Source organism: Leuciscus leuciscus, assembly GCF_965113295.1.
Source record: "Leuciscus leuciscus genome assembly, chromosome: 3".
Taxonomy (NCBI): domain Eukaryota; kingdom Metazoa; phylum Chordata; class Actinopteri; order Cypriniformes; family Leuciscidae; genus Leuciscus; species Leuciscus leuciscus.
Genome location: NC_138727.1, coordinates 52,171,735 through 52,194,169, shown reverse-complemented (window position 1 = coordinate 52,194,169; position 22,435 = coordinate 52,171,735). Strand labels below are relative to the sequence as shown.

The 22,435-nt window shown below is 38.9% G+C and overlaps 2 protein-coding genes across 2 annotated transcripts in view; one reads left to right on the top strand and one right to left on the bottom strand.

Moving 5' to 3' along the window:
- Window positions 1-22,435, bottom strand: part of LOC309493633 (uncharacterized protein) — a 454,994-nt gene that overhangs the window by 357,674 nt on the left and 74,885 nt on the right. The window lies entirely within an intron of this gene.
- LOC309493843 (dnaJ homolog subfamily B member 1-like) lies at window positions 2,801-4,206 on the top strand. The gene is made up of 2 exons (XM_082163111.1): window positions 2,801-3,242; window positions 3,334-4,206. The coding sequence occupies exons 1-2, from the start codon at window positions 2,817-2,819 to the stop codon at window positions 3,565-3,567; spliced, it is 660 nt and encodes a 219-aa protein (XP_082019237.1). The 5' UTR covers window positions 2,801-2,816; the 3' UTR covers window positions 3,568-4,206.

Sequence of the window (22,435 nt, the reverse complement as noted above, 5' to 3'; positions counted from 1 at the left end):
CATTAGATAAAGGAGGGCTAGCAGTGCCAGAATTGGGAACTAAACTGGAGTCTATGTTTTTGATGCCCATTCTAAAAGCCTGTTTGTCTGAGAATCAGGGAATTTTATGGCATTGTTTCGCCAAGCTTTGGGTAGGTCAACAGGTAGCTAATGCCTGGGGAATAAGGCTTCCCCAAAATACTCCTCATGCTGAATATAGGCCCACAATGTATGATAGAGTGCTACCCCTTTTAAGGAAAGTGAAAGTCTCTCATATCCCTTATGAGGAAATAAACCGCGTAATTATTCAAGGTTCACCCCAGTGGGAAAACTAATTGAATCTGATTGTATTACAGTTTGGAAGAATGTAAACAATGGGTTTTTGTTTAATTCTCACAAAGATATTGCTTGGCAAGTGGTACATCAATGCTTACCTACTCGGGTGTTTCTAGAAAAAAGGAAATGTACAAAGAGTCCACAATGCCCTAAGTTTAAATGTGGAGAAGACGAGTCTATCAGTCACTTATTTTGGTCTTGTAAATATGCTAGGGAGGTCTGGTCCCTGGTACAAGAATGGATGGCTGAGTTGTATAGAGCTCCAACTGAACTGGACCTTTTGTATGGTGAGCTGAATAGTGTGAACTCTGATGAATGGATTAGATGGTGGACAGTTATTAATGTCATCAAAGAAGGGATATGGAAGGCAAGAAATATTTCTTGCTTTAAAGGATATGACATACCAGCGGAAATAGTGGTCTCTTCAAGCCTTGTTTCTATTCGGGACTATGTGTTAAAGAGACAGGAAAACCCTTTCCTTTACGAAAATACTTAAGAAATGGAAATGTCTGATAAACTCTCAGATTCTCTTTCACCTTTGGGATGAAATGGAGGAATGAATTTTGAAGGTCATTGGCTCTCTCTTTGTTTGGCCTTTGTCCCATTTATGATGTTATAACTATGCATTGTGCAAATTTCTACAACACATCAAACACATATGATTCAACTCATCAGCTCATTAACCCATGTGATAATGAGCTGATGAGTTGAATCATATGTGTTTGATTAGGGAGACAAAGAAAACGTGCAGTGTTGGGGGTCCTTCAGGAGCAGGTTTGGGAACCACTTGCTTAGAGCACCTTTCAGTCATCAACTGAAAAAGCAGTCATTTGTCTGTTATTAAAACAGCCATGTTGATCTGCTTTATCAATGCAGAAATGTTCTTCATAAACACCTGTAATTGCTGATAAAACACCAACTTAATGAAAGTCAAGGGTCAAGAGCCCAACTAAAGCAAACACTGATCTCCATGGTGACCTCAAAGAAAACATTTTCAATAAAGACATCAACATCTAAACCTCTGTTAATTCTCAATAAGAACTTCTGTAGACGTGACAGAAATAAAGTCAGTCTGGTTAGTAATAAGTGAAGCTGGTAATGCTGTTTGTAGAGTTGTTTAATCAGATCTTCAGAGAGTTAATGTCTTTTATCGTCAGTTCATCTAAGGCTGTGTCTGAATAAAGTATGACATTTGTATGTTCTTGGAATGTTACAAATCAACGTTGGAACAAATCATTGTTCCAATAATGTTGAATCTTAAATCAAAATTAAGTTGAAAGAACTTTTGAGGAACATTATACCCTTTAAAACATCTTCCTCAGAAAACTGGACATTTTTCTTGTTCCCAGAACCAACACTGAATATTTAGAGAACATTCTTATAACAAAAGTCTGTTAGCTGGGCTATTGTTTCTTTGTAAAATCTTATTTACAGCAAATAATAGGAGGGGTTTGTAAAGGCCCGGAGACTCTTCGCCTATGATCCTAGTTGGGATACTATTTGAACTGTTTATGATTTGAGTGTGAATTTCACTTATTCCAAGTGAATAGTTGTATGTTGTATGTATTACTTTCACACTACATTTATGTCCATTTTGGTGCATGAAACCTTTGAACCCAGTTTATATTCACCTTGGATCCGAGAAACACCTTATCTCTTTATTTCCATTCTGCTGTGACAAGATAAACACAGATCTGCCCACTACTTTACATCTTGCATCAAAGATGCAAATCCACCAAGGATTAGATGAATGCATGATGTCATTTGAGCTAATATTTAATAACTTCATTTTATTTGTTGCTGATGTAGCTTATGATAATTGATCAATAAGTTATGACAACATACGTTTTTACATTGCTTTAACTCATTAAAATAAGTTAAGCAATTTTCAACTTTTTTATTAGTTATACAAGATTCAACTCAGTCAGCCTAATGTGATTTAAGATGACATACTTAAGGATCCAAGTTGATTGTACTTAAAAAATTAAGGCAGAAACCTTTTTTTTTATACAGAGCATGAAGGGACTTTGGTTGGAATTTGCACTTGTCTTATGTGAACATGTCTTTGAATGAACCTTCTTTGATTTGATTGGTCATCTCAAACATTTTGACATTCACGAGCGCTGTTAGACAGCATTTAAAACTTTTCTAATTACATTATGGCCATTTCTATTTATTGCGGGGAATTGTTGGTAATTATTATGGTGGTTACGGGCCTAATTTAAACTAAAATAACTGATTGTATTAATGATGAGATTTTGCATAAAAGTTCAGTTTCTGTGAATTTGAGTTAGGAAGAATGTGTAGTAGTTGGGAAATCAAGGTAATGAACAGTTCCATGTAAAATAATAAACATTTCATTAATTCATCTTAATTCATTCAATTTTGTCCCTTGGTGCAGTTTTTATGAGTTGTCTATCATTTTTATACAACACCACACAGTTCTGTAATATGTGCCCTCTTTGTTTTCCCTTTCGAACACGTTTGGCCGTAACGGTGGCATGGACGAGGGAATGGAAACTGATGACCCATTTGCTAGTTTTGGCATGGGTGGCATGGGTGGTTTCCCACGCTCCTTTAACACGCGAGGTCCCGGCGGGGCACTGACCAAAAAACAGGATCCTCCAGTGACCCACGACCTGAGGGTCAGTCTAGAAGAAGTGTTCACTGGCTGCACCAAGAAGATGAAGATCTCCCGCAAACGCCTGAATCCCGACGGAAGAACGACGCGCACTGAGGACAAGATCCTTACAGTGGAAGTGAAGAAAGGCTGGAAAGAAGTAACCAAGATTACTTTCCTTAAGGAAGGGGATGAGATGCCATCAAATATCCCAGATGTGGTGTTTGTGGTGAAGGATAAGCCACATCCAGTGTACAGAAGAGACGGATCGGACATCATTTATCCTACAAAAATTACACTCAAAGAAGTAAGATGGGCTCCTATTTTAAGAGTTTGCTTATAAACTCTTTTCTTCTCTGTCTGTATTTTTCTAATCCCGTTCTTCTCTACTTTCTCAGGCACTTTGTGGTTGCACAGTTAACGTTCCAACACTGGATAATCGCACAGTTAACTTAACAACTCAAGACATTGTCCGTCCCGGGATGAAACGGCGTGTCACCGGGGAGGGTCTTCCTCTTCCGAAATCCCCAGATCGTCGTGGGGACTTGATTGTTGAGTATGAGGTCAAGTTTCCCGAAAGATTAAGCCAGAGTGCCAAGGACACTATCGCAAATGTTTTGCCGGCTTCTTGAGCCGTGTATACTGCAATGCTGGAGACATTGCCATTGGGAATTTTTGGTTTCATAGTATTTAAAGGATGAATATGAGGGGCTGCTGGAATTGTTGAACTGTTATTCTGTAATGTACTGCCAATGAGAGACTATCTGAACCAAAATATTGCTGGACTAGACTGGTTTATGTGTTTGTCATGTACATTTTTAACCTATGTTTCCTTTGGGTCAAGTCCAGCAGAAAGTCTCCAGCTACGAACTCTTGGCCAGCGTTTTGTTGTCAACTACACACATCTAACACATCTAAGTTTACTTATTCCAAAGATGGACAGTAGAGCATGTTGTGATGTTGCGGGGCTACAATAATATAGTTTCTTATCAGCAGCCTGATCCTTTGGACACCTCAGGGAAGTCTTTCTGTGAAAGCAGCCTGTACTTTTTCTGCTAATACGGTCTAATGTGACCATTTAGTGATGCCACTAAAAGTCATTTCCAATATAGTGGTGGCTCAAAGTGATGCTTGGATCCTCCCTCTTCTAAGTATGTGAAACAACACTTGATGCAGAAGTTATATGGTGAGAAACTCAAAAGCTCAAAGTCAGCTAGATGACAAATTTGTAACAAATACTAGATTTATTTCAAATAAATTACTCAAACTACTGATATTGTGGTTCATTTCTTATGCAAAATCATATGGAACCTTTTCTTGTTTTATTACAGGTAAATCTATGTTATTAATTGCTTTTAATTGTGAAACTAAATTTGTTTATTCACAAATTCTGTGGGATACTTCTGTGGGATCTTTTTGGATTGTGAGATTATGAGTTATGAATATGTTTTGAGTTTTGAATAGATTGTTTAAAAGAAAATAAGATTTGAAATGTTACAGATATCACACTGCTTTATTAAAACACTTTAAACTGAAAAACAATTGCTTTATCTTCTTATTTTTTTAGCGTATTAAAAGTGTAACCCAGTATACAAGCCTTTAAAAAACATGGTAGTTCCTCTACCAAAGAAATGTTGCACTTAAAGAAATGTACAGATTCACATAAGTGTATTGACCGCTGTAAATATATAGCATGTTAACTAGTGAAATGTGTAGCTGAGACGGTCATATAATATCTAAATCATGACAGAATCACTTTTATAATAATGGCACTTTCTTTGCTGAATATGGATGCTTTAGTCTTCAGTGTTTCTTGATGGTGTTTGATTTGAGTCCACAGCAAAGACATCTGAAGAACTTCCTGTACTGCTGCCTGACCTGGACAAGAATGAGACGAGAGATTGTTTTAAACTCTGGTAAAAAAAAAAAAAAAAAAAAATTAAAAAACAGAACATGTCCAGGTTATTTTTCAAGAATTACATTTTAGAAGAATTAAAGTTGAGAAATGAAAAATGAACTTAAAGGGTTAGTTCACCCCAAAATGAAAATTAGCCCATGATTTACTCACCCTCAAGTCATCCTAGGTGTATATGACATTCTTCTTTCAGACGAATACAATCAGAGTTATATTAAAAAATGTCCTGGCTCTTCCAAGCTTTATAATGGCAGTGAATGACCGTTTCTGTTTTGAAGTCCATCAAAGTGCATCCATGCATGATGAAAGTGCTCCACAGGGCTCTGGGGGGTTAATAAAGGCCTTCTGAAGTGAAGCGATGTGTTTGTGTGAGAAAAATAACGCATAGACGGCCTAACGCATATTTTTACGGTGAAAGAGTGACCCTTGACCCGATGCACAACGTAATGATGAACGTGGAGATAGAGCAAAACAAAACACCAGTCACAAATTAGTCTAAAAAGATTTTTTTTTTTTAGAGAAATGTGGGAGGAGCTTGAGTTTGTTGCCCAGCCCTGTTTGTTTTGAACCGTGAGAGGCGTCAAAGCTTACGCCACTCCTACATCTAGGTCACACATGCGTCACTGGTTACTCTTTTGGCACAAGTCGACTTGTGTACGGGCGTCTGCACATCGATTCACTTCAGAAGGCCTTTATTAACCCCCCAGAGCCCTGTGGAGCACTTTAAAGGCACATTATGTATTTTTTTTTATTTAAAAATATAAAAAATCACTATATCTATGTTATATATTTTTTAAAGTTGTGTATTTACATTATCCCGACAGTTCCAATTAACTTCTAAATCCAGAGAAATTAATATTTTAATTCGAAGACACGGACCGTGTCTTTATTTCCGTTTTGTCGCCGTCAATGCCGTCATATCCGTGTTGTCTCTGGTTTCCGCTCGTGCTGCCATGGCAACCAGAGCTATGAACCAGAGCCCTCTGATAGTAACCAAACTTACGCGGACAACTGTGTAGTTCGCAATGTCTATTTGCACGCTGTTGTTGTTTCGTTCAAACATTATGGACCATGGCAAGCAGACTTTGGATAAAAAAGGAGAACTAAACCGAGAATCAATATCAGCGCGGTGTTTTCGAGATGTCGAGAGCTCCCATAGACACTAACGTATATAAACGAGAGCTCCACGTCCGAGACTTCGACAACTCCTAACGTTACATGTACTTTATTAAACAGGTGAGCACATTTACATAAAACTAATCAAGGTTATATAGTTCAACAATGATAAAATGTTAGAATATGATCTGTATGTTATTCTAATGTTGATCTAGCTAGCTTTACTGCTAGTCTCATACAGACAAACTAACGTTAACACATACATTTCAACACATTCAAATGCAGTTTAGAGTGATAGTGTAATGTTAGACCAAGTGAAACAGCGCTGCGTTACCTCTCAAGTTTAATTTGTCTAATAAACTGACCTGTGAGTAGTAATTCTGCGTGTAGTTCGGTAGAATGAAATGTCCATATTCCTTTTATATCCGCGGGACTCGCATCGCGTTTGGAGCTGATAGCTGTCTCTTAGCAATCCCGAACTGCTTCATATCACAGTCATGATAAAAGCATCGATGTATTCAGTAATCCATATACATTATTAGATCGGTCGGCTTGACGTTGACGACAAAATCCATAATTCATAGCAAATGTTGCGTCATCAATCTACCCCTTTGTTATTGTAAATAAGTTAGCGACCCCTAGTGGAGAAAAAATCCCATACTGTGCGTTTTGATCATATTCAGTGAAATCGACACTATAATCCGACAGAACAACATAAATAAGGTGGTTTTAGAAAAAACCCGAGCTTCTCCACCTGGAGCCTGTTATTTGTTTTGCAAAAATCCACCGCTCCCAGATCATTGGGTCCAATCAGCGCTGAGCGCTGAGATCTGACTGTCAATCACAGGTCGTGCACACGCCACAGATCCCCCCTCACTCGCGCACGTTACAATATCACATGCACACGCCACGCCTGAAGTTCGTTTTGAAGCGTGATGGCGGAGAGAAAATCTACTAACAAGCTTCCAATTCCTCGGTTATTGCTATCTATGGATAGATTAGCCAGGGCAGCCTATCTCCGAGTCCATGGTGTTGATAGATGCTGAAGAGATGGCGCGAACGCGTTCACAGAAAATCAGGTACACACCTATGGTACACACGCACTGACGAGCTCGATGGGAGGGTACTCACTGGTAGTGGGGGAGGGGCATGAGAGTTGTAAACATTCAAAATTTTGGCTAAGTCGACCCAAATTGCCAGACTTGCCGACTGCAGCTTTAATCATGGATGGATGCACTTTTATGGACTTCAAAACAGAAACGGCCATTCACTGCCATTATAAAGCTTGGAAGAGCCAGGACATTTTTAAATATAACTCTGATTGTATTCGTCTGAAAGAAGAATGTCATATACACCTAGGATGACTTGAGGGTGAGTAAATCATGGGCTAATTTTCATTTTTGGGTGAACTAATCCTTTAATATAAAGTAGGTGAGAGATGATTTTCTGGTAGACTGTCTGTACTGATGTCTGACCTCATTATTGAGGACACAATAGACCAGGAAGATGAAGGTTCCCTGCTGGGAGTTCAAGATCAGGAAGAGGATCTCCAGCTCCTTACTGTAATTACTGAAGAATCCAGGAGCAACCAAGAACCACAAACTGAGCCAGTGTTTTAAATGTCATAATCCTGCAGAGAAAGATGGAGAGTTAATATATATTTATTGATTATATTGTTGTGGAACATCTGCAACTGTCCTGTTATAAGTATGCCTTTTTGTCTGTAGAACACTTCTGTATTGTAATCAACCACACTTGAAACTTGTTTATTAAGAAAGTGGTTTATGAAGAAAAACTCAGCAATTGTAATTGTAAAATGTTTTTTTGAGAAAGTGGTTTATAAAGAAAAACATACCAAAACATGTATTAGAAAGAGATTTGCTAAGAAAGAAGATAAATACAAGCATTACCGTCGGATGTGTTGCGGACGAAGCGCAGAATTGCAACAAAGAAGAAAAGTCTGAAGAAGGAAGACTAAGAGGCAAAAGGCTTTATAAAGACAGGTCCGAAAGGAATTCCCAGAACTCAAGACACCTCAAGACTTAGGATTGGATAAATTGTCTGTAAGAGACTGATAATTTATGAGGGGATTTCCAAAGATGACCTCAAGAAATCAGACGGTCTATAAAAGGCTGAAAGGAGAAGATGAAGGCAGACGCTGATTCTTAATGGCCTCTCCGGTGTTACAACGCTTGTAAGCGATTTACTCTTGATGTTGTTTTGTCTTGTTTTTTTATATTAGTACTTTATATGTAAACTAATTAACCTGTAGATAATAACACTATATTTAATTTAAATAAGAAACTCTTTTGCTACTCTCGCCTGCCAAAAGTCTTTGATTTCTAATAAAGTGAGCTGAAGAGACCACGGAGAAGTCTTCTGACCTATGGATTGTGAGTATGAAAATTCTGATGCTTATGATTCAGGACACATTTGACTTACTTTACCTAACCTGAGAATAATCAAAATAAGGTTAAAGGTGTCTAGAAATATGCAGCATATAACAATATATAAACACATTTCATGGAGTGTTCAAATCATATTGTTTGTTACTTGGTTCGTTTCATCTGTGAAACTTCAGCGTTCCGATTTTTCAAGGTCAAGATCAGATTGATGATGATGCAGATGAAGAGAATCATGTTTAACTGCACAGTAAGAGAAACAACAGTAATTAATCTTTAATCACTGTTTTCCTTTTAATACAAAGTCATGATGAGAAATGTGCTTACTGCTAGTATGACGCAAACAGGTCCCAGAAAACTCCAGATAAAGCCTTTATCCATTTTAATCCAGCAACTGTTTGGAGGAAGAAAAATAAATAAATGAACAAACATGAAGGTGTTGATCTCTAAGTCGCTCAAACTAAACTCACTGTTCACTTCCGTAGCCTTTGGGATCCACCACAGCAGACACGGCCACCACAACCAGAGCAACCGTATATCCAATCACACACAGGTATCCACTGCTAAGCACCTCCCTCTTTTTGGAGCTGATCTGTGATAGGTTCTTCACACGGATGAAGAGCAGCACAGCTTCAATGAACATCCACACAAAGCCGGAGAGAAAGAGGAAGTGCAGCACACCTGATATCACGGCACACAACACCTGGAGATCATGAGAGACGGTTATGATGATTCTCAGTGAGACTGTGCTGAGCTGTAGGGCTCCTTCATCATTCTCACCTGATGAGGGCGTATGAGGCTCAGGAACTGTTGTGTGAGCAGGAACAGAAGGTGAGCCAACAGAAGACTGATGCAGAGGTTGATTCGAGCCACATTATTCATTCCAGGACTCCACTGACAAAGGGCAAAGGTCAACAGGGCCAAACTGAAGAACACCAGCCCCACGATCACACACACCAAATTCAACAGGTCCAGCAGTGAGTCGCTCTGAGAAAACATGTCAGAGTACATGAGTGCCAAATCTGTGCTGTTCTTCAATCCTCACTATAAATGTTCTCGTACCTCTGATGGGCGGCTGGTTTGCATGATGAGAGCGAATGTGGACAGATGAACACAGGAACACACAGTGTAGCTGCTGTTGGTCTTTAAAACAGAACAACCATCTACAATCCACTCGCTGATATTCCAGTACACACAGGACAGAGAACCGTTGGGGTCAAACTCCTGCAAAAAGAAGAAAAAACATGCAGAAAATATAACAACACTGAATATTAGATGTTTTCAGATGTTCATCAGTTCTCAGGTTGGACAAAAACACATTTCAGTCTCTCACTCTGATGTGTTTGAGGGTGAAGTTGACTGGTTTGGTGAGTTTAGTGTTGGTGGTTTTGGGAAGAGTAGCTGAGATCACAGTGGACATCATGGTTTTAATCGTGTCATTTGATGTGTTGAAGAAGTCTGGCTTCAGTAGATTCTCCATTGTGTTATAACTCATGAAACCCACAGCAGCTGATCCTGTGTGACAGAAACAGAAGAAACTTGTATTCAACACAATAAAAATCTTTGGTAAATGTGGTTTAGTGATATATCTTCTAAAAATGTTTTATTAAAAATGTTGTATTATAACACATCTCACATACTTGTTTCATTGTTGTTCTTGGCGATCCCAATGAGATCGATGTCCACAGAAGAATTTGTCGTGTCAAGTCGAGGGATTTTATCTAAGGTGACATTGGGTCCAACCATGAAGACTTCAACCTCTGATTTAGAAAATAAGCAGTTATGTTTTGTTTTTTGTTTTTATTCAAGTTGATTCAATCTGCACAAATGTGCAAAAACCAAAACAATAAAAAGACTAATAAAATAACTATTTCATCAAATTACTAGTTTGAACTAATCAGTTTACTTTGTACACAGCAAAATCCCCAGAGTTAAATTAAGTCAATCTGGTAATGCTGTTTGAGTGGTTTAATCCTCCTCTGATGAGATCTTGACAGATGTAATGTCTTCTTTTATCTTCAGGTGATTCATCTTAGGGTACGTTTACACGGCAACGATATGCTTAAAACTGAGAAGTGTTTCCTTTGAGTTTTCAAAACTTTGCATTTTCAGGCACCCAAACTGACTCTTTGTTGTCGTGGAAACGAACGGCCAAAACTTATAAAAAGTTTTTAAGTTTTAAGAAAACGGTGTCATGTAAACAGACCCTAAGGCTGTGGCTGAAGCGGGTGTTCATCACTAATGCTCAATCATCTCTTAATTAATCACTCAATTATCTAATTTACTTTAACACTTTTAACACTCTTTAGATTGGGACAATATGTACTCTGAGCAGTGTTGATTTAACACTGGGGATTTTGATGTGTGCCCGTAATGTTGTAGTAATCATGAAGACATTGATTAGCTTGTTTGATTAGGGTTGGAGCTAAACTCCAGGAAAGTGGATCTCGTGGTCCAGAGTTGAGAACCCCTGCTCTAGACTATATAAACTCCCTGATATCATATATAATCTCAGTTTCATCACCAATAATAACAGTTTCTCCACTCACCAACAGCAGCAAGAGTAAAACTGACACTGTCATTTGTGTTTGTCGACTTCACCAATGTAGAGATGAGTTTCTCGTTGGCTTTTAACACACGGTTTCCATAGGAGGCTAGTACAGCTGGGCTGACTGAAGATGAAGATGACTCTAAAATCTCTCCTGAAGCGTTGAGGACCATATTCAAAATATTGGTCACAGTCTAATTTATTGATCAGAAAAAAAAGAAGAAAAAATACTGTAAATGTAAATATTAAGAAAGCCAATTAATCAGACCTGCAATGTCAATCATGTAACTGACAATTACATTTGATTTGATTATTATTTTTTTTTTTTTATTATCTTGAAGACTTACAGTCAAAGGAAGCTCTTGAGCTGTAATGTTCTCGATCTGCTCTAGAAGATTTTGAAGCTTTTCAGTCTGACTCTGAAATCAAAATTGAGAAGACATAATTTGAGGATGTGTGAGCGATGACTTTAACCAGGTATGCTGAGTGCCTCTGAAATGAGACACAGACAGTGTTTTTGAACGAATTTCTTTACCAAATGATTCAATGACATACATTTTTTAAACATTTGTCGCCACCTACTGGTGTAATTGAAAATACTTTTCCAAAGGTGCTTTTCTGTATTTTGCTCGCTACCATGGACAGTGTTTGTATCCAAACTAACAAACTTTTGTCACAGAAGTACTGTAATAAAAGTTTAAGTTTGTGAAAGAAGTAATGAGAATGTGTGGTTGAAATGGACAGCTTCGTGGACAGCTTTCTCTGCACATTAAATATTCTCCCCATATTGCCAACAAACCAATGAGAATGCAGAACAATGATGATGACAGAGAGTATAGGCTTCAAAGCTATTGTGGACCCGCTTATCCAAAACCCCAGTGGTTTGGCAAATAAATGAATGACGGACAGTTACGTATTTCCAACATTTTATTATGTAAGCTTTATGTTACTCCTCAAATAGTGTTAATTAATTAGCGAGGCCACAAACTCATTCTTTCAATTGGCTTTTGTATGCAGAGTATTTACAGCTTATATGGACTGAAAGCCCCTATAAACCATCAGCAATTATTAGAAAAGCACATTCATATTTCAGATAACACACATATCTAAAATGCACATGTTATTGCACTGCTTCAGTTTGGACTATTATTGATAGGAGCTGTGAGTCTCTACAACTTCAATTTCAGAAACTCAACTTACGTTGCATCCTTCCAGTGGCGTTATATTTATACCTGCAATGACAGAAATCAGCATGAAGACAATAATATAATAAACTGCAAAACTTTGAAAAATAACTATTTTATTAAGCAGCAATTTCAGCAAGATTGTGGATTCATCAAGATTTCAGCAGTTGTGGACTAATGGTGAGAGCAGTGGTTACAACTTTTTAGAGTGGTGTACCTCCTTCTGCGTACCCCCCTCTCTTCCACTTAGACTTCAGTCATACCTTTTCCATTAAGGGACAATATTTGCCCCCTAAATTTATTTCCCAGTGTTTTATTTACCTTTATGAATAACTTTATGAAATAAAAAATGTTTTAAATGAAAAATGTTCAATAGAACAATATGCAATAACGGTAAAACCGAAGTGATACTTTGAAATATTAAACTAAAACTGGTAAGTCACTGTCTTCAGCAACTAGCTGTATTTATAAATGAATCATTGAATGATTGACTCACAATTCTTTTCAAAGCTGTAGAATTGTTTAACGCAACACCGGTGTGTGCTGTAGTTCTGCTGTGTCCTTCGTTTGAACTATTATTTTGTTGCAAAATAGAGTAAGTACAGACAGTAAAATACACATTTGTTTGTTGACCTGTTGTATGATGTAGCGACAATGAGTATGAACCAAACACAGACTAATCTTCGTCCAGAATATTAATTCAAACTCTCTGCTTCTCGATGAACAAAGAGGAAGATTTGGTCAGGACTTCGTATCCTCATCCATCTTGCCACGGGATCCAGGCGCCGACCGGTCTGACTAATTACAAGAGCCCCCAGCACTAACACATAACTGGTCAATGCTAGCTTTGTTGCCAAATTACTGATTGGTTAAGAGAAAGACAGAGACCAAGGTCTGACACAAGAGTCTTCACATCCCAGACTCAAATCACAAACCAGAGAGTCTGTAACCAAAGACTTTTATTGGTTAACTGAAGGAAGAACTGGTCAACTTCGATAGTTTGCAAGACGGATCGATACCAGCAGATGTTGTTTTCCCCCACAACATTCCTGACCCCTTCCCCGTTGGGACCTCTGAACGAACAAACAGAGTCCTTTTCTCTCTAAACCAGAAAACTGAGATTTTTCCTACAGTATACATAAAACTCATTCAGTAACAATTTTCAATGGACTTATAAACATCATACACAATTCTCTGTGTTTCTACGATATATGTGTCCATTTAATATGCCTTGATCCCATATAATTCATGTAATTGTTATAATTATTATAGGTGTGTGACTGAAAGTGTGTACTGTTTCATATCAATGCTATCTTACGAACACCACTAGTAAGTTGGCTGGAATGAAATCTGTGTAATATGTTTTGATCTTCTTTTAATTAGAAATCATGTCTAAACTGTGGCCTCTGTTCTCTCTGCTTAAGAGCGAGAGAACAGACAACCCCCCAGATAAGATCATTTACGATCAGAACTGAAAAGAATGCCACCTCCTAAATTTAGCCAGTGTCTAATTGGCCAGAACTCATCCTGGAGGTTGGACAAACTTTGAGTTTAAAATCGTAGACCCGAAACAAAGCACTCTCTATGGGCGCTTTCACACTGGCAGTTTAGTGCGGACCGGGGCACGGTTCGCATGAAAAATCGCTAATGTGAACGCTGTCATCGGACCCGGGTGCGCACTAGAGTACCGAACCCGAGACTACCTGGAGGAGGTGGTCTGAGCTCGGTTGCTCCCGAACCGTGGCGCGGTTCGCGTTAATGTGCAAGCAACACGGACTCGGGTGCGCGCTTGTTAAGGAAGTATAGTATCCCGCGCATGCGTATCACTGTCGCATCAGTGAAAAATCTTCTGCGAGCAGCAGAAACACGGCGTCCCCTGGATATGTGCTGAATTACACCATGTAATGAACATAAACGTAGTTGTCTCTCACTATGTTGTGCATAATAGCACCAAAAAAACAGACAAATTACAGCTATGCTCAGTCGAGTTGTATTCTCCATGCGTTTTCCGTGTGCGTTTGCGATGACGTAAGATCACTGCAAACGCACCTGGGTTCGATACAACTAATTGAGTGTGAAACCAGACCAACGCTGCGGGGGGCGCCGGGAACTAGCGCACTCGGGTTCGGACCGCAGCAAACGAACCCAGTGGAAAAACGCCCTAACTCTCTGCTCACGGTACTCTCTCTATCTCTGTGCTCTCGCTCTCTGGGTTCACCCTCAAGAAACGCTCTGCTACCACTCTCAAGAGAGATGGGCAGAAAAAAGATGAAGATCTCAATCAGACAAGTAACCATGTAAACGCAGAGACAACCCACATAGCAACATTTTGTCGGCCCAGATCCGGCACACATCTGGCACACATGGAAAGATGATCTGGCCCAGATGCAGCGTGGACTTACGGCACTTGGGTAAACCCAAATTAAGATCAGAAGAACGGGTTCAACAGCTTTATTCAAGCCATCTTACTACTCTCGTCTAAGTTGTCTTTTCTTTTCTAAGTTTTCCTTTATTTTCCGTTGTGAGTCTCGGTTCTAAGTTAAGTTTTGCGACAAGATTTCGAGCCACGTTTCTTCTGCAAAGCCAGCTTCAAACAAAGACTTTCATCCGCCAGCACACCACGTGACTGGCCGCCCCAGACATCAGGCACAAGGAGACCAGCCACGGACCGGGAAAACCCCTTTCACGCAACAAAAGGGAATCCCCAAAAGCAAAGACAAGCAAGTACCTCCAGACTAAGAGCTGAACTGGTGTATTGATATAAATTTAATAACCTGTCTAAGAAACGATAGAAGGGTTAAATTAATGATTGATGGTTCGTTCCAGGTCATGTCTTATAAGTGCAGAAACTTGGGATTTCATCATCTCACTCTTAAACTCACTCTTAAAACTTAATCTTTCCTTCCTCTTTTTCCTTCTGCAACTCGTATGAATGTGTGTGTGTGTGTTTGTGTTAGATATTAGTTTTATGTGTTTGTATATAATCAATAAAGTATTGTTTGTATTTGAACAAAGAGATTACTTGTGTTATCTGCTTACAAATTTGATTGTCTTGAACTTCGATCTAAGTACCTATGCTTACCCTGGATTTAGTTCTTAATTTACTGTTGGGGGGGGGATTCTTCTTTCTTGGCCAGAAAGATATTATATTTCCTAGAGTTAATAACTGTTTATGCTTTCTGTTCATTGGATGAACTGATAGACTAATCATACTATTGATTCTGCTACAGTAAATTCTGAAAATAATTAAATAATTAATTATTGATCATAATTCGTTATGAATAATAATTAATTAGATTTATACGTGGGCGTATAAACGCCACAATGATAATCAATGTCACGTTTGCCATCGTGTGGAATGGATATTTGGGAACAATTGCATTCTTGCTTGTTATCAACATTAAATACAATGTTTTTGTATCAAAGAAAGTTTGAGTCTTAAATCTCTCACTCTGTCTATATTTGTTCTTCATGTGAGTACGTACTAAATCCCCACTTTTGGTGCGTTGTCGAGAACGGCAGTAATGTAGCGCAGCAATTCTCTGCACACAATCTGTCATAGGCTCGCTGCTGTGTGGATGCAGTCAGTTTTCACTGCAAATATGAGGTAATTTGATGGGATGTTATGTATTTACGGTATTTTGCCAATTAGAAATACATGCTCGGTTTTTATATTATTTTAAGGTAGGGTAGAATTAAATGAATGCCAAGACTCAGCATTTTGTATGTACCCCCTTCTGTCACCTCACATACCCCCAGGAGTATGCGTACCCCAGTTTGGGAACCACGTCGAACCCCCAATGAAATGCAAAGCACAAATTCCGAATACACGCAATCTGTCATATGCTCGCTGCCTGTCACTTATCACTTATTAACAGATAAGTTGGAGTCAAAATGAAAGAAAGATTCAATTTGTGAAATATTGATCCAACACACAAAAAAGTACACAGCAAAATCCCCAGTGTTAAATTAACACTGCTCAGTGTTTATATGAGTCCACACTCAGGCCCCGTTTACACGTACATGGTTATTTTGAAAAACGGAGACATTTCCCTTCGTTTGCGCCCTTCGTTTACACGCAAATGGAGAATTCGCCTCTGAAACCGATTCTTTCTAAAAACTCCGGCCAGAGTGGAGATTTAGAAAATCTTCGTTTGCACGTTTGCATGTAAACTGAGACAAACGGGTGTTTAGGCAGCCAACGTCACAGTATGCGCCAGAGCTCGCACCTACGTCAAAAGTGCGACCTATGTTTACAAGTGATCATGGAAGCATTCAGAGTAGCAGTCAGATTTATGTTGGTGCAAACTCTTTTCGTGTGTTTGCATTTGCAAATACAGCTGCTCCATTATGTCGAGGAGCAGAGACGACTGAGTGCTCGGAGGTCAGCAATTTTGCAACAACTTCTCCTCCCTCCAACACGAAGAACCAGTCCGCGTCACCGCCAGCGCCGCCGGTTTTGGGTCCGACCTGGGCGAACTGCTGTCTGGTGGGATAACTTTGAAAATGAAGTGGTTGTCCCGGATGAGTGGCGTGAAAATTTTCGGATGTCAAGGTCATCGCTGCTGTCACTCTCCGAATTGCTGCGTCCCTACATCGAGGCTGAAACGACCGTCATGCGGTCCCCTGTCGGTGTCATAAAAAAAGTTGCCTGCACCTTATATTACCTGTCCGACGAGGGTAGACTGCGCAAGACAGCCAACGCTTTCGGTCTTTCTCGATCAACCGTGTCAATCATAGTAAGACAAGTGTGTGAGTCAATAGCTGTCCACTTAGGTCCTATGTACATACAACTGCCCACATCCGAAAATTCTGTGCAGAAACTAGTGCAGAAATTTGAAGAAGTGCATGGCCTCCCTCAATGTATAGGTGCTGTGGATGGAACACATGTGGAAATAAAGCAGCCATCTGCAAATTCCACAGACTATCTCAATAGAAAAGGGAGGTTCAGTTTGAACGTGCAGGCTACCTGCGACTATAAATATTGTTTCATTGATGTGGTAGTTAAATGGCCAGGGAGCGTTCACGACGCCCGCATTTTTGCAAATTCCACCCTCAACGGCCATCTGAAAGATGGAAAAATCCCACCATGTCCCAAGCAAATACTTGAGGATGAAGAGGCCATACTAGTGTACTTACTTGGAGATCCTGCATATCCTCTGCTCCCATACCTAATGAAAGAGTATGCGAATGGGGGGACCACTGCTCAGGAGCAGTACTTTGGACTGTCTTTGTGCCGTGCACGGATGGTTATCGAGTGCGCGTTTGGGAGGCTGAAAGGCCGGTTTGGAGCCCTGAGAAGAGCAATGGACATTAACCTTAATGACCTTCCCTTCGTCATATATGCATGCTTCGTCCTGCATAATTACTGCGAGGCTGCTATGGACACTGTGGATGACACCAGTGTTACAGAGGCTATTCAATATGACCGGGACAACCAACCTGATAATCCACCAACTGTCAGAGAGGGAATGTCTGCTGAAGGCAAGAGGGTCAGGAGAGTCCTGACACAGTTTCTTGACCCATAAAGGGACCTCAAGTGTGTGTGTGTGTGTTAAACTGGTTTAACACACATGTTGAAGTAGCCTACTCTGTTTAAATTTATACATTTTAGTACAGGCTAATGTTTGTTTTTAAGCCTTTTTCTTTACAATTTTGTTCTTTGTATTTCATACTCAACAGTTTTGTGGGCCAGGTTTACAGTAACAAATGGTCAGTGGTTTTATATTTGCCCCAGCATACTTCACTGTGTGAATCTTACACAATAATACAGACACAAGTCTGAATGCTTTTCAACCAGTTTAATTCTGATCAGACACAACAATTGTTTGTCATTACGGCATTAAAGAGAACAAACACTGTACAAATAAAATGCCTCTGTATTGCTTACTGCTTGTAACTAACATATTACAAAACAATAAATGAAACAGCATTCAAGTGACATTTCCAAGAGGCTTCAAGAGGTGTGTTTGAGCTTATTTTTATTTGATTAGGACAATGCACATTACATTTCTGTAAATGTGCCAGTGTTCAACTGTAGTTCTAATTACCTAGCACATTACAATAAACAAATTGTATAACTGTTCAAGAATAGGGCATACGAAGTGTTCAAATGAACTCAATTTGGAATTCAACTGACCTCAATGGTATAAAAAACATTCCAAAGGTACATTTAACACTAAACAACCAAAAAAGTGCAATTTCTGTAAACTCTTATTGCAGCTGCCAAGACATCAGACAAGGTACATTTAACACTAAACAACCAAAAAGTGCAATTTCTGTAAACTCTTATTGCAGCTGCCAAGACATCAGACAAGCCTTTATACTTTCCGTTAAAAGTGCAATTTGTGTAAACTGTTATTGCAACTGCTGAAACATTAGACAAACTATAATACTTGCATTTTTACAATCAAAAAGTAGCCGTAGCCAGCAGAAACAACCGTAAGATTTTCATTCTTTCTTGAAAAGTGCTTGGGTGTACGAGAACGGCCCTGGACCCTCAACAGGTATGAAGGACAAATCTGCAGTGTTAATAGTAATAGGCATTACATTGTGTGTGTGTGTTCTATTTCCTGAGGAGTTTTGTGGGAATACCTGATGTATTTGATTTGGCAGATATGACTGTTGTGATGGCATATGACCTTGCTGGGCTAGTGTTGTGGGGTAGTGTGGTGGTGGTGCCTGTGCTAGTGGTGTTGTATGGAGTGTTTCCCGCAGAAAAGAAAACCCATCAACAATTGAGGTTGTAAGCCTATCCAGTGTATTGGAAACTTTAGAAAAGTTGTCAGCAGCTCTTTTTTCTGAGGTCTCAATGATGTTAAGGAGTTGTCTTTTAATACGCTGGTCTTCTTCAACAGCATGTTGTTGCAGAGCCTCTGCTGAAAGCCGTTTATTCAGACGCTCCTGGCGGTGTCCTCTTAGTTTGGCCTGTACAAAGAAGATCGGAACAAAATTAATTGCAACACAGCATAAATTGCAGTAAAAAAAAAAAAAAAAAAAACGTGTTACAAACATTACTTTTCCATTCTATTCTAGTAGCCTATACACTTAAAAAAAAAAAAAAAAAAAAAAAGTGTCAGCAATTGCCATAAGAGTAGCAGCTCTTAGTAGTAGGAGCTTAGTAATAGGATTAGGAGCTGTAGAATTTCTATAGAATGTATCGTGTGGTGCCATGGCAATGGTTGAGTTCTAAATTCTAGCTTTCATTGACATTTACCTCTGCCTAAGGGCAAGCCAAGATAGGCTACAAGACAGTGTCTCTCTATCTCACTCAGTCTCTCTCTTACATACACACACACACACACACACACACACACACACACATTTCAATAATGCTTACTAGGTTTGCATAATCAACCATGTTCTAGCAACAAAACATAAACAAACCTTTACAACAAATTAATGTAGAAATAAGTGTAGGCCACAATGACACAAACTTATCACACCACATCACACACACATCCGTCTGATGAGGTCAGACATAACGTTACAGGTAACTAGGCTACTAACGACAATTGTATACATACGTTTAGAAGATCTCTCCTCTCCTTCACTGGTGGTACTGGTGGTGCCACGCTGCCATCATCAGGATGTCCTTCAACTTCTACGCTGGAATCAATGACATCCAATGTTGACGAGCCTTGAGGCGAGGCTTGGGACGAGGGCTCCAGGTCATTAGTTTCGACACCGGTGGGCAAAGTGGTGGTGGCCGGCGAACCACCCCATACCTGCTCGCACATTTCAAAATACAGGAGGACTACTCTTCCATGCCCAGACCTACGGCCTGTGTCCACAGCACCTCTGTATTTCACCCGAACTGCCTTAAGTTTGGTTGTGAGGACGGCGCGGGTAATGTCCTCCTTATGATGAGGAAAATCATCGGTAGATGCGTTGGGGTAGTGCTCTAAAAAGAGGGTCAGTATGTCGGCATATTTACTTTGGCACGTCTCCCAGTCGATGTTCTCCTGTAATTTTGTGGTTTTCTTCTTCTTCTTCTTCTTCTTGCTTTTTTACGGCGGATCGCAGACAGATATGTGCATTACCGCCACCTATCTAGGAAATGGACCATTGACACAACTATAACCTCTATTTACCCGCACAGAGGCTTCATAGAGTTTCATCCGGCGCTGCGTGTTCAGCTCCTCCGTCTACTCTCAGCCCCCATGACAGGTAGAAGAAGAAAAAAAAAAAGAAAAAAATAAAACCCCTAATTTAAATGCGCTTATTTAACCCAGTATTTCCCAAATATTCTACCATTAGATTTATTATACTCCTATCTGACTTTAATACATTTTGAATAGTGAACTTAACTCCTATATTATTTAATTCCTCCTTCAACTCTTTCCTTTCAACATTATATCTCCTACAGTGCATTACTACATGCTCAACTGTTTCACTAACTTCACATGCCTCACATAAACCTGTTGGACTCTTACCTATTAAATGCAATGTACTATTCAATCTTGTATGTCCCAATTTTAATCTTGTAATCATATTCTCCTCATACCTACACCTACCTGATACTCTTCCTTTACCCACTATTGGCTCTATTTGATGCATATGTCTACCTTTTATTTCATTATCCCAATATTGCTGCCATATTTTCAGAATATTTTTTTTAATAATTGACTTAATTTCTGATCTACTAAATAAAATCGGTATATCTACTATATCTCGTTCTATTGCCTTTTTTGCTAATGCATCAGCCTCCTCATTACCTCTCAGCCCAATATGTGCTGGAACCCACAAAAACTGTACTTCTAAACTAGCTTGTTTGATTGAATATAATTCTTGAATTATCTCTATTACCATATCCTGTCTTGTTTCTGACTTCATCTCCTTCAAACTTATTAGAGCTGAACTACAATCTGAACATACTACTGCCTTGGATATTTTAACTTCCCTAATCCACCTTATTGCCATAATTATTGCAAACATCTCTCCAGTATACACCGATAAACAATCTGATATCCTTTTATTCTTATACACTTTAACCTTTGGAATAATGAATGCAGAACCCACATGATCAGTTTTTGGATCTTTTGATGCATCTGTAAAAATGTGCATATATTCCCCATATCTTGACCCAATATACTCCCTTACATTATATACTTCTGTTTCATATGAACCTTCCTTTTGTCTTTTTTCTAATAAACTTAAATCTACTTCTGGTTGGGGCATAACCCATAATGGTACTGGAGATAATGGAATTATTGGAGCATATCCAACCTCCTCCAATCTCATATCTCTAACTAATTTCCCCACACTCCATCCAAAACTATTACCCTCTTTCTTCTCATGTTCCCAGCTAGGACTCATTACCTTCCTTGTTGGATGATCCTCTCTCTGTCCTCTCAAATTTGCCCAATAAGATGCCATTAATTGCTGTCTTCTTATCTGCAATGGCATTTCACCCATCTCTACCTGAAGAGCCGAAACTGGAGAAGTTGGATATGCTCCGCAGCAAATTCTTAATGCTTGAGATTGAATTCTTTCTATTTTAACTAAATGAGATTTATTTGCAGAACCATATACAATACAACCATAATCCATTATAGATCTTATCATAGATATATATATATAGTTCTTAAAGCCAATCTATCTGCTCCCCATTCCTGACCTGAAATACATCTCATTACATTCACAACTCGCTTACATCTTCCCACCATTTTCTCAATATGCTCTTTCCAAGTTAATCTAGTATCAAACCAAACTCCTAGAAATCTTACTGTACTTACACGCTCTAATTCTTTTTTGTATAATTTTAACTTAACATCCATATTCCTCCTCATTTTAGTAAAAACTACTATTTTTGTCTTTTCCACTGAAAACTTAAAACCATTTTCCCCTGACCACTTTTCTACTTCATTTAGCGCACATTGCATTTTCTTTATGTTATACTCTATATTCTTTCCTCTAAACCAGATAGCCCCATCATCAGCAAACAATGATTTCCCCATACTTCTATCAATCCTTAAAAAAACATCATTAATCATAATAATAAATAAAAGTGGACTTATTACACTGCCCTGAGGTGTACCATTATCAACTAGTCCACTTGAAGATATAGCTCCACCCACCTTTACTCTAATACTTCTTCCAATTAAAAACTCTTTAATCCAATTATACATTCTTCCTTTTATACTCATCTTCTGTAACTTTATTAGTAACCCCTCTTTCCACAACATATCATATGCCTTTTCTATATCAAAGAAAACAGCAATAACACTTTCCTTATTTATAAATGCCTTTCTTATTTCATCTTCTAAAAATACTATTGGATCCATAGTCCCTCTTCCACACCTAAACCCACTTTGATAAGAAGAAAACCAATTC

What these genes read in the sequence shown, in the direction of transcription:
- LOC309493843 (XM_082163111.1), top strand. Translation starts at nt 2,817, where the DNA reads ATGGACGAGGGAATGGAAACTGATGACCCATTTGCTAGTTTTGGCATG. An exon ending in CAAAAATTACACTCAAAGAA is followed by an intron (nt 3,243 to 3,333) that starts GTAAGATGGGCT and finishes CTACTTTCTCAG; the next exon opens with GCACTTTGTGGTTGCACAGT.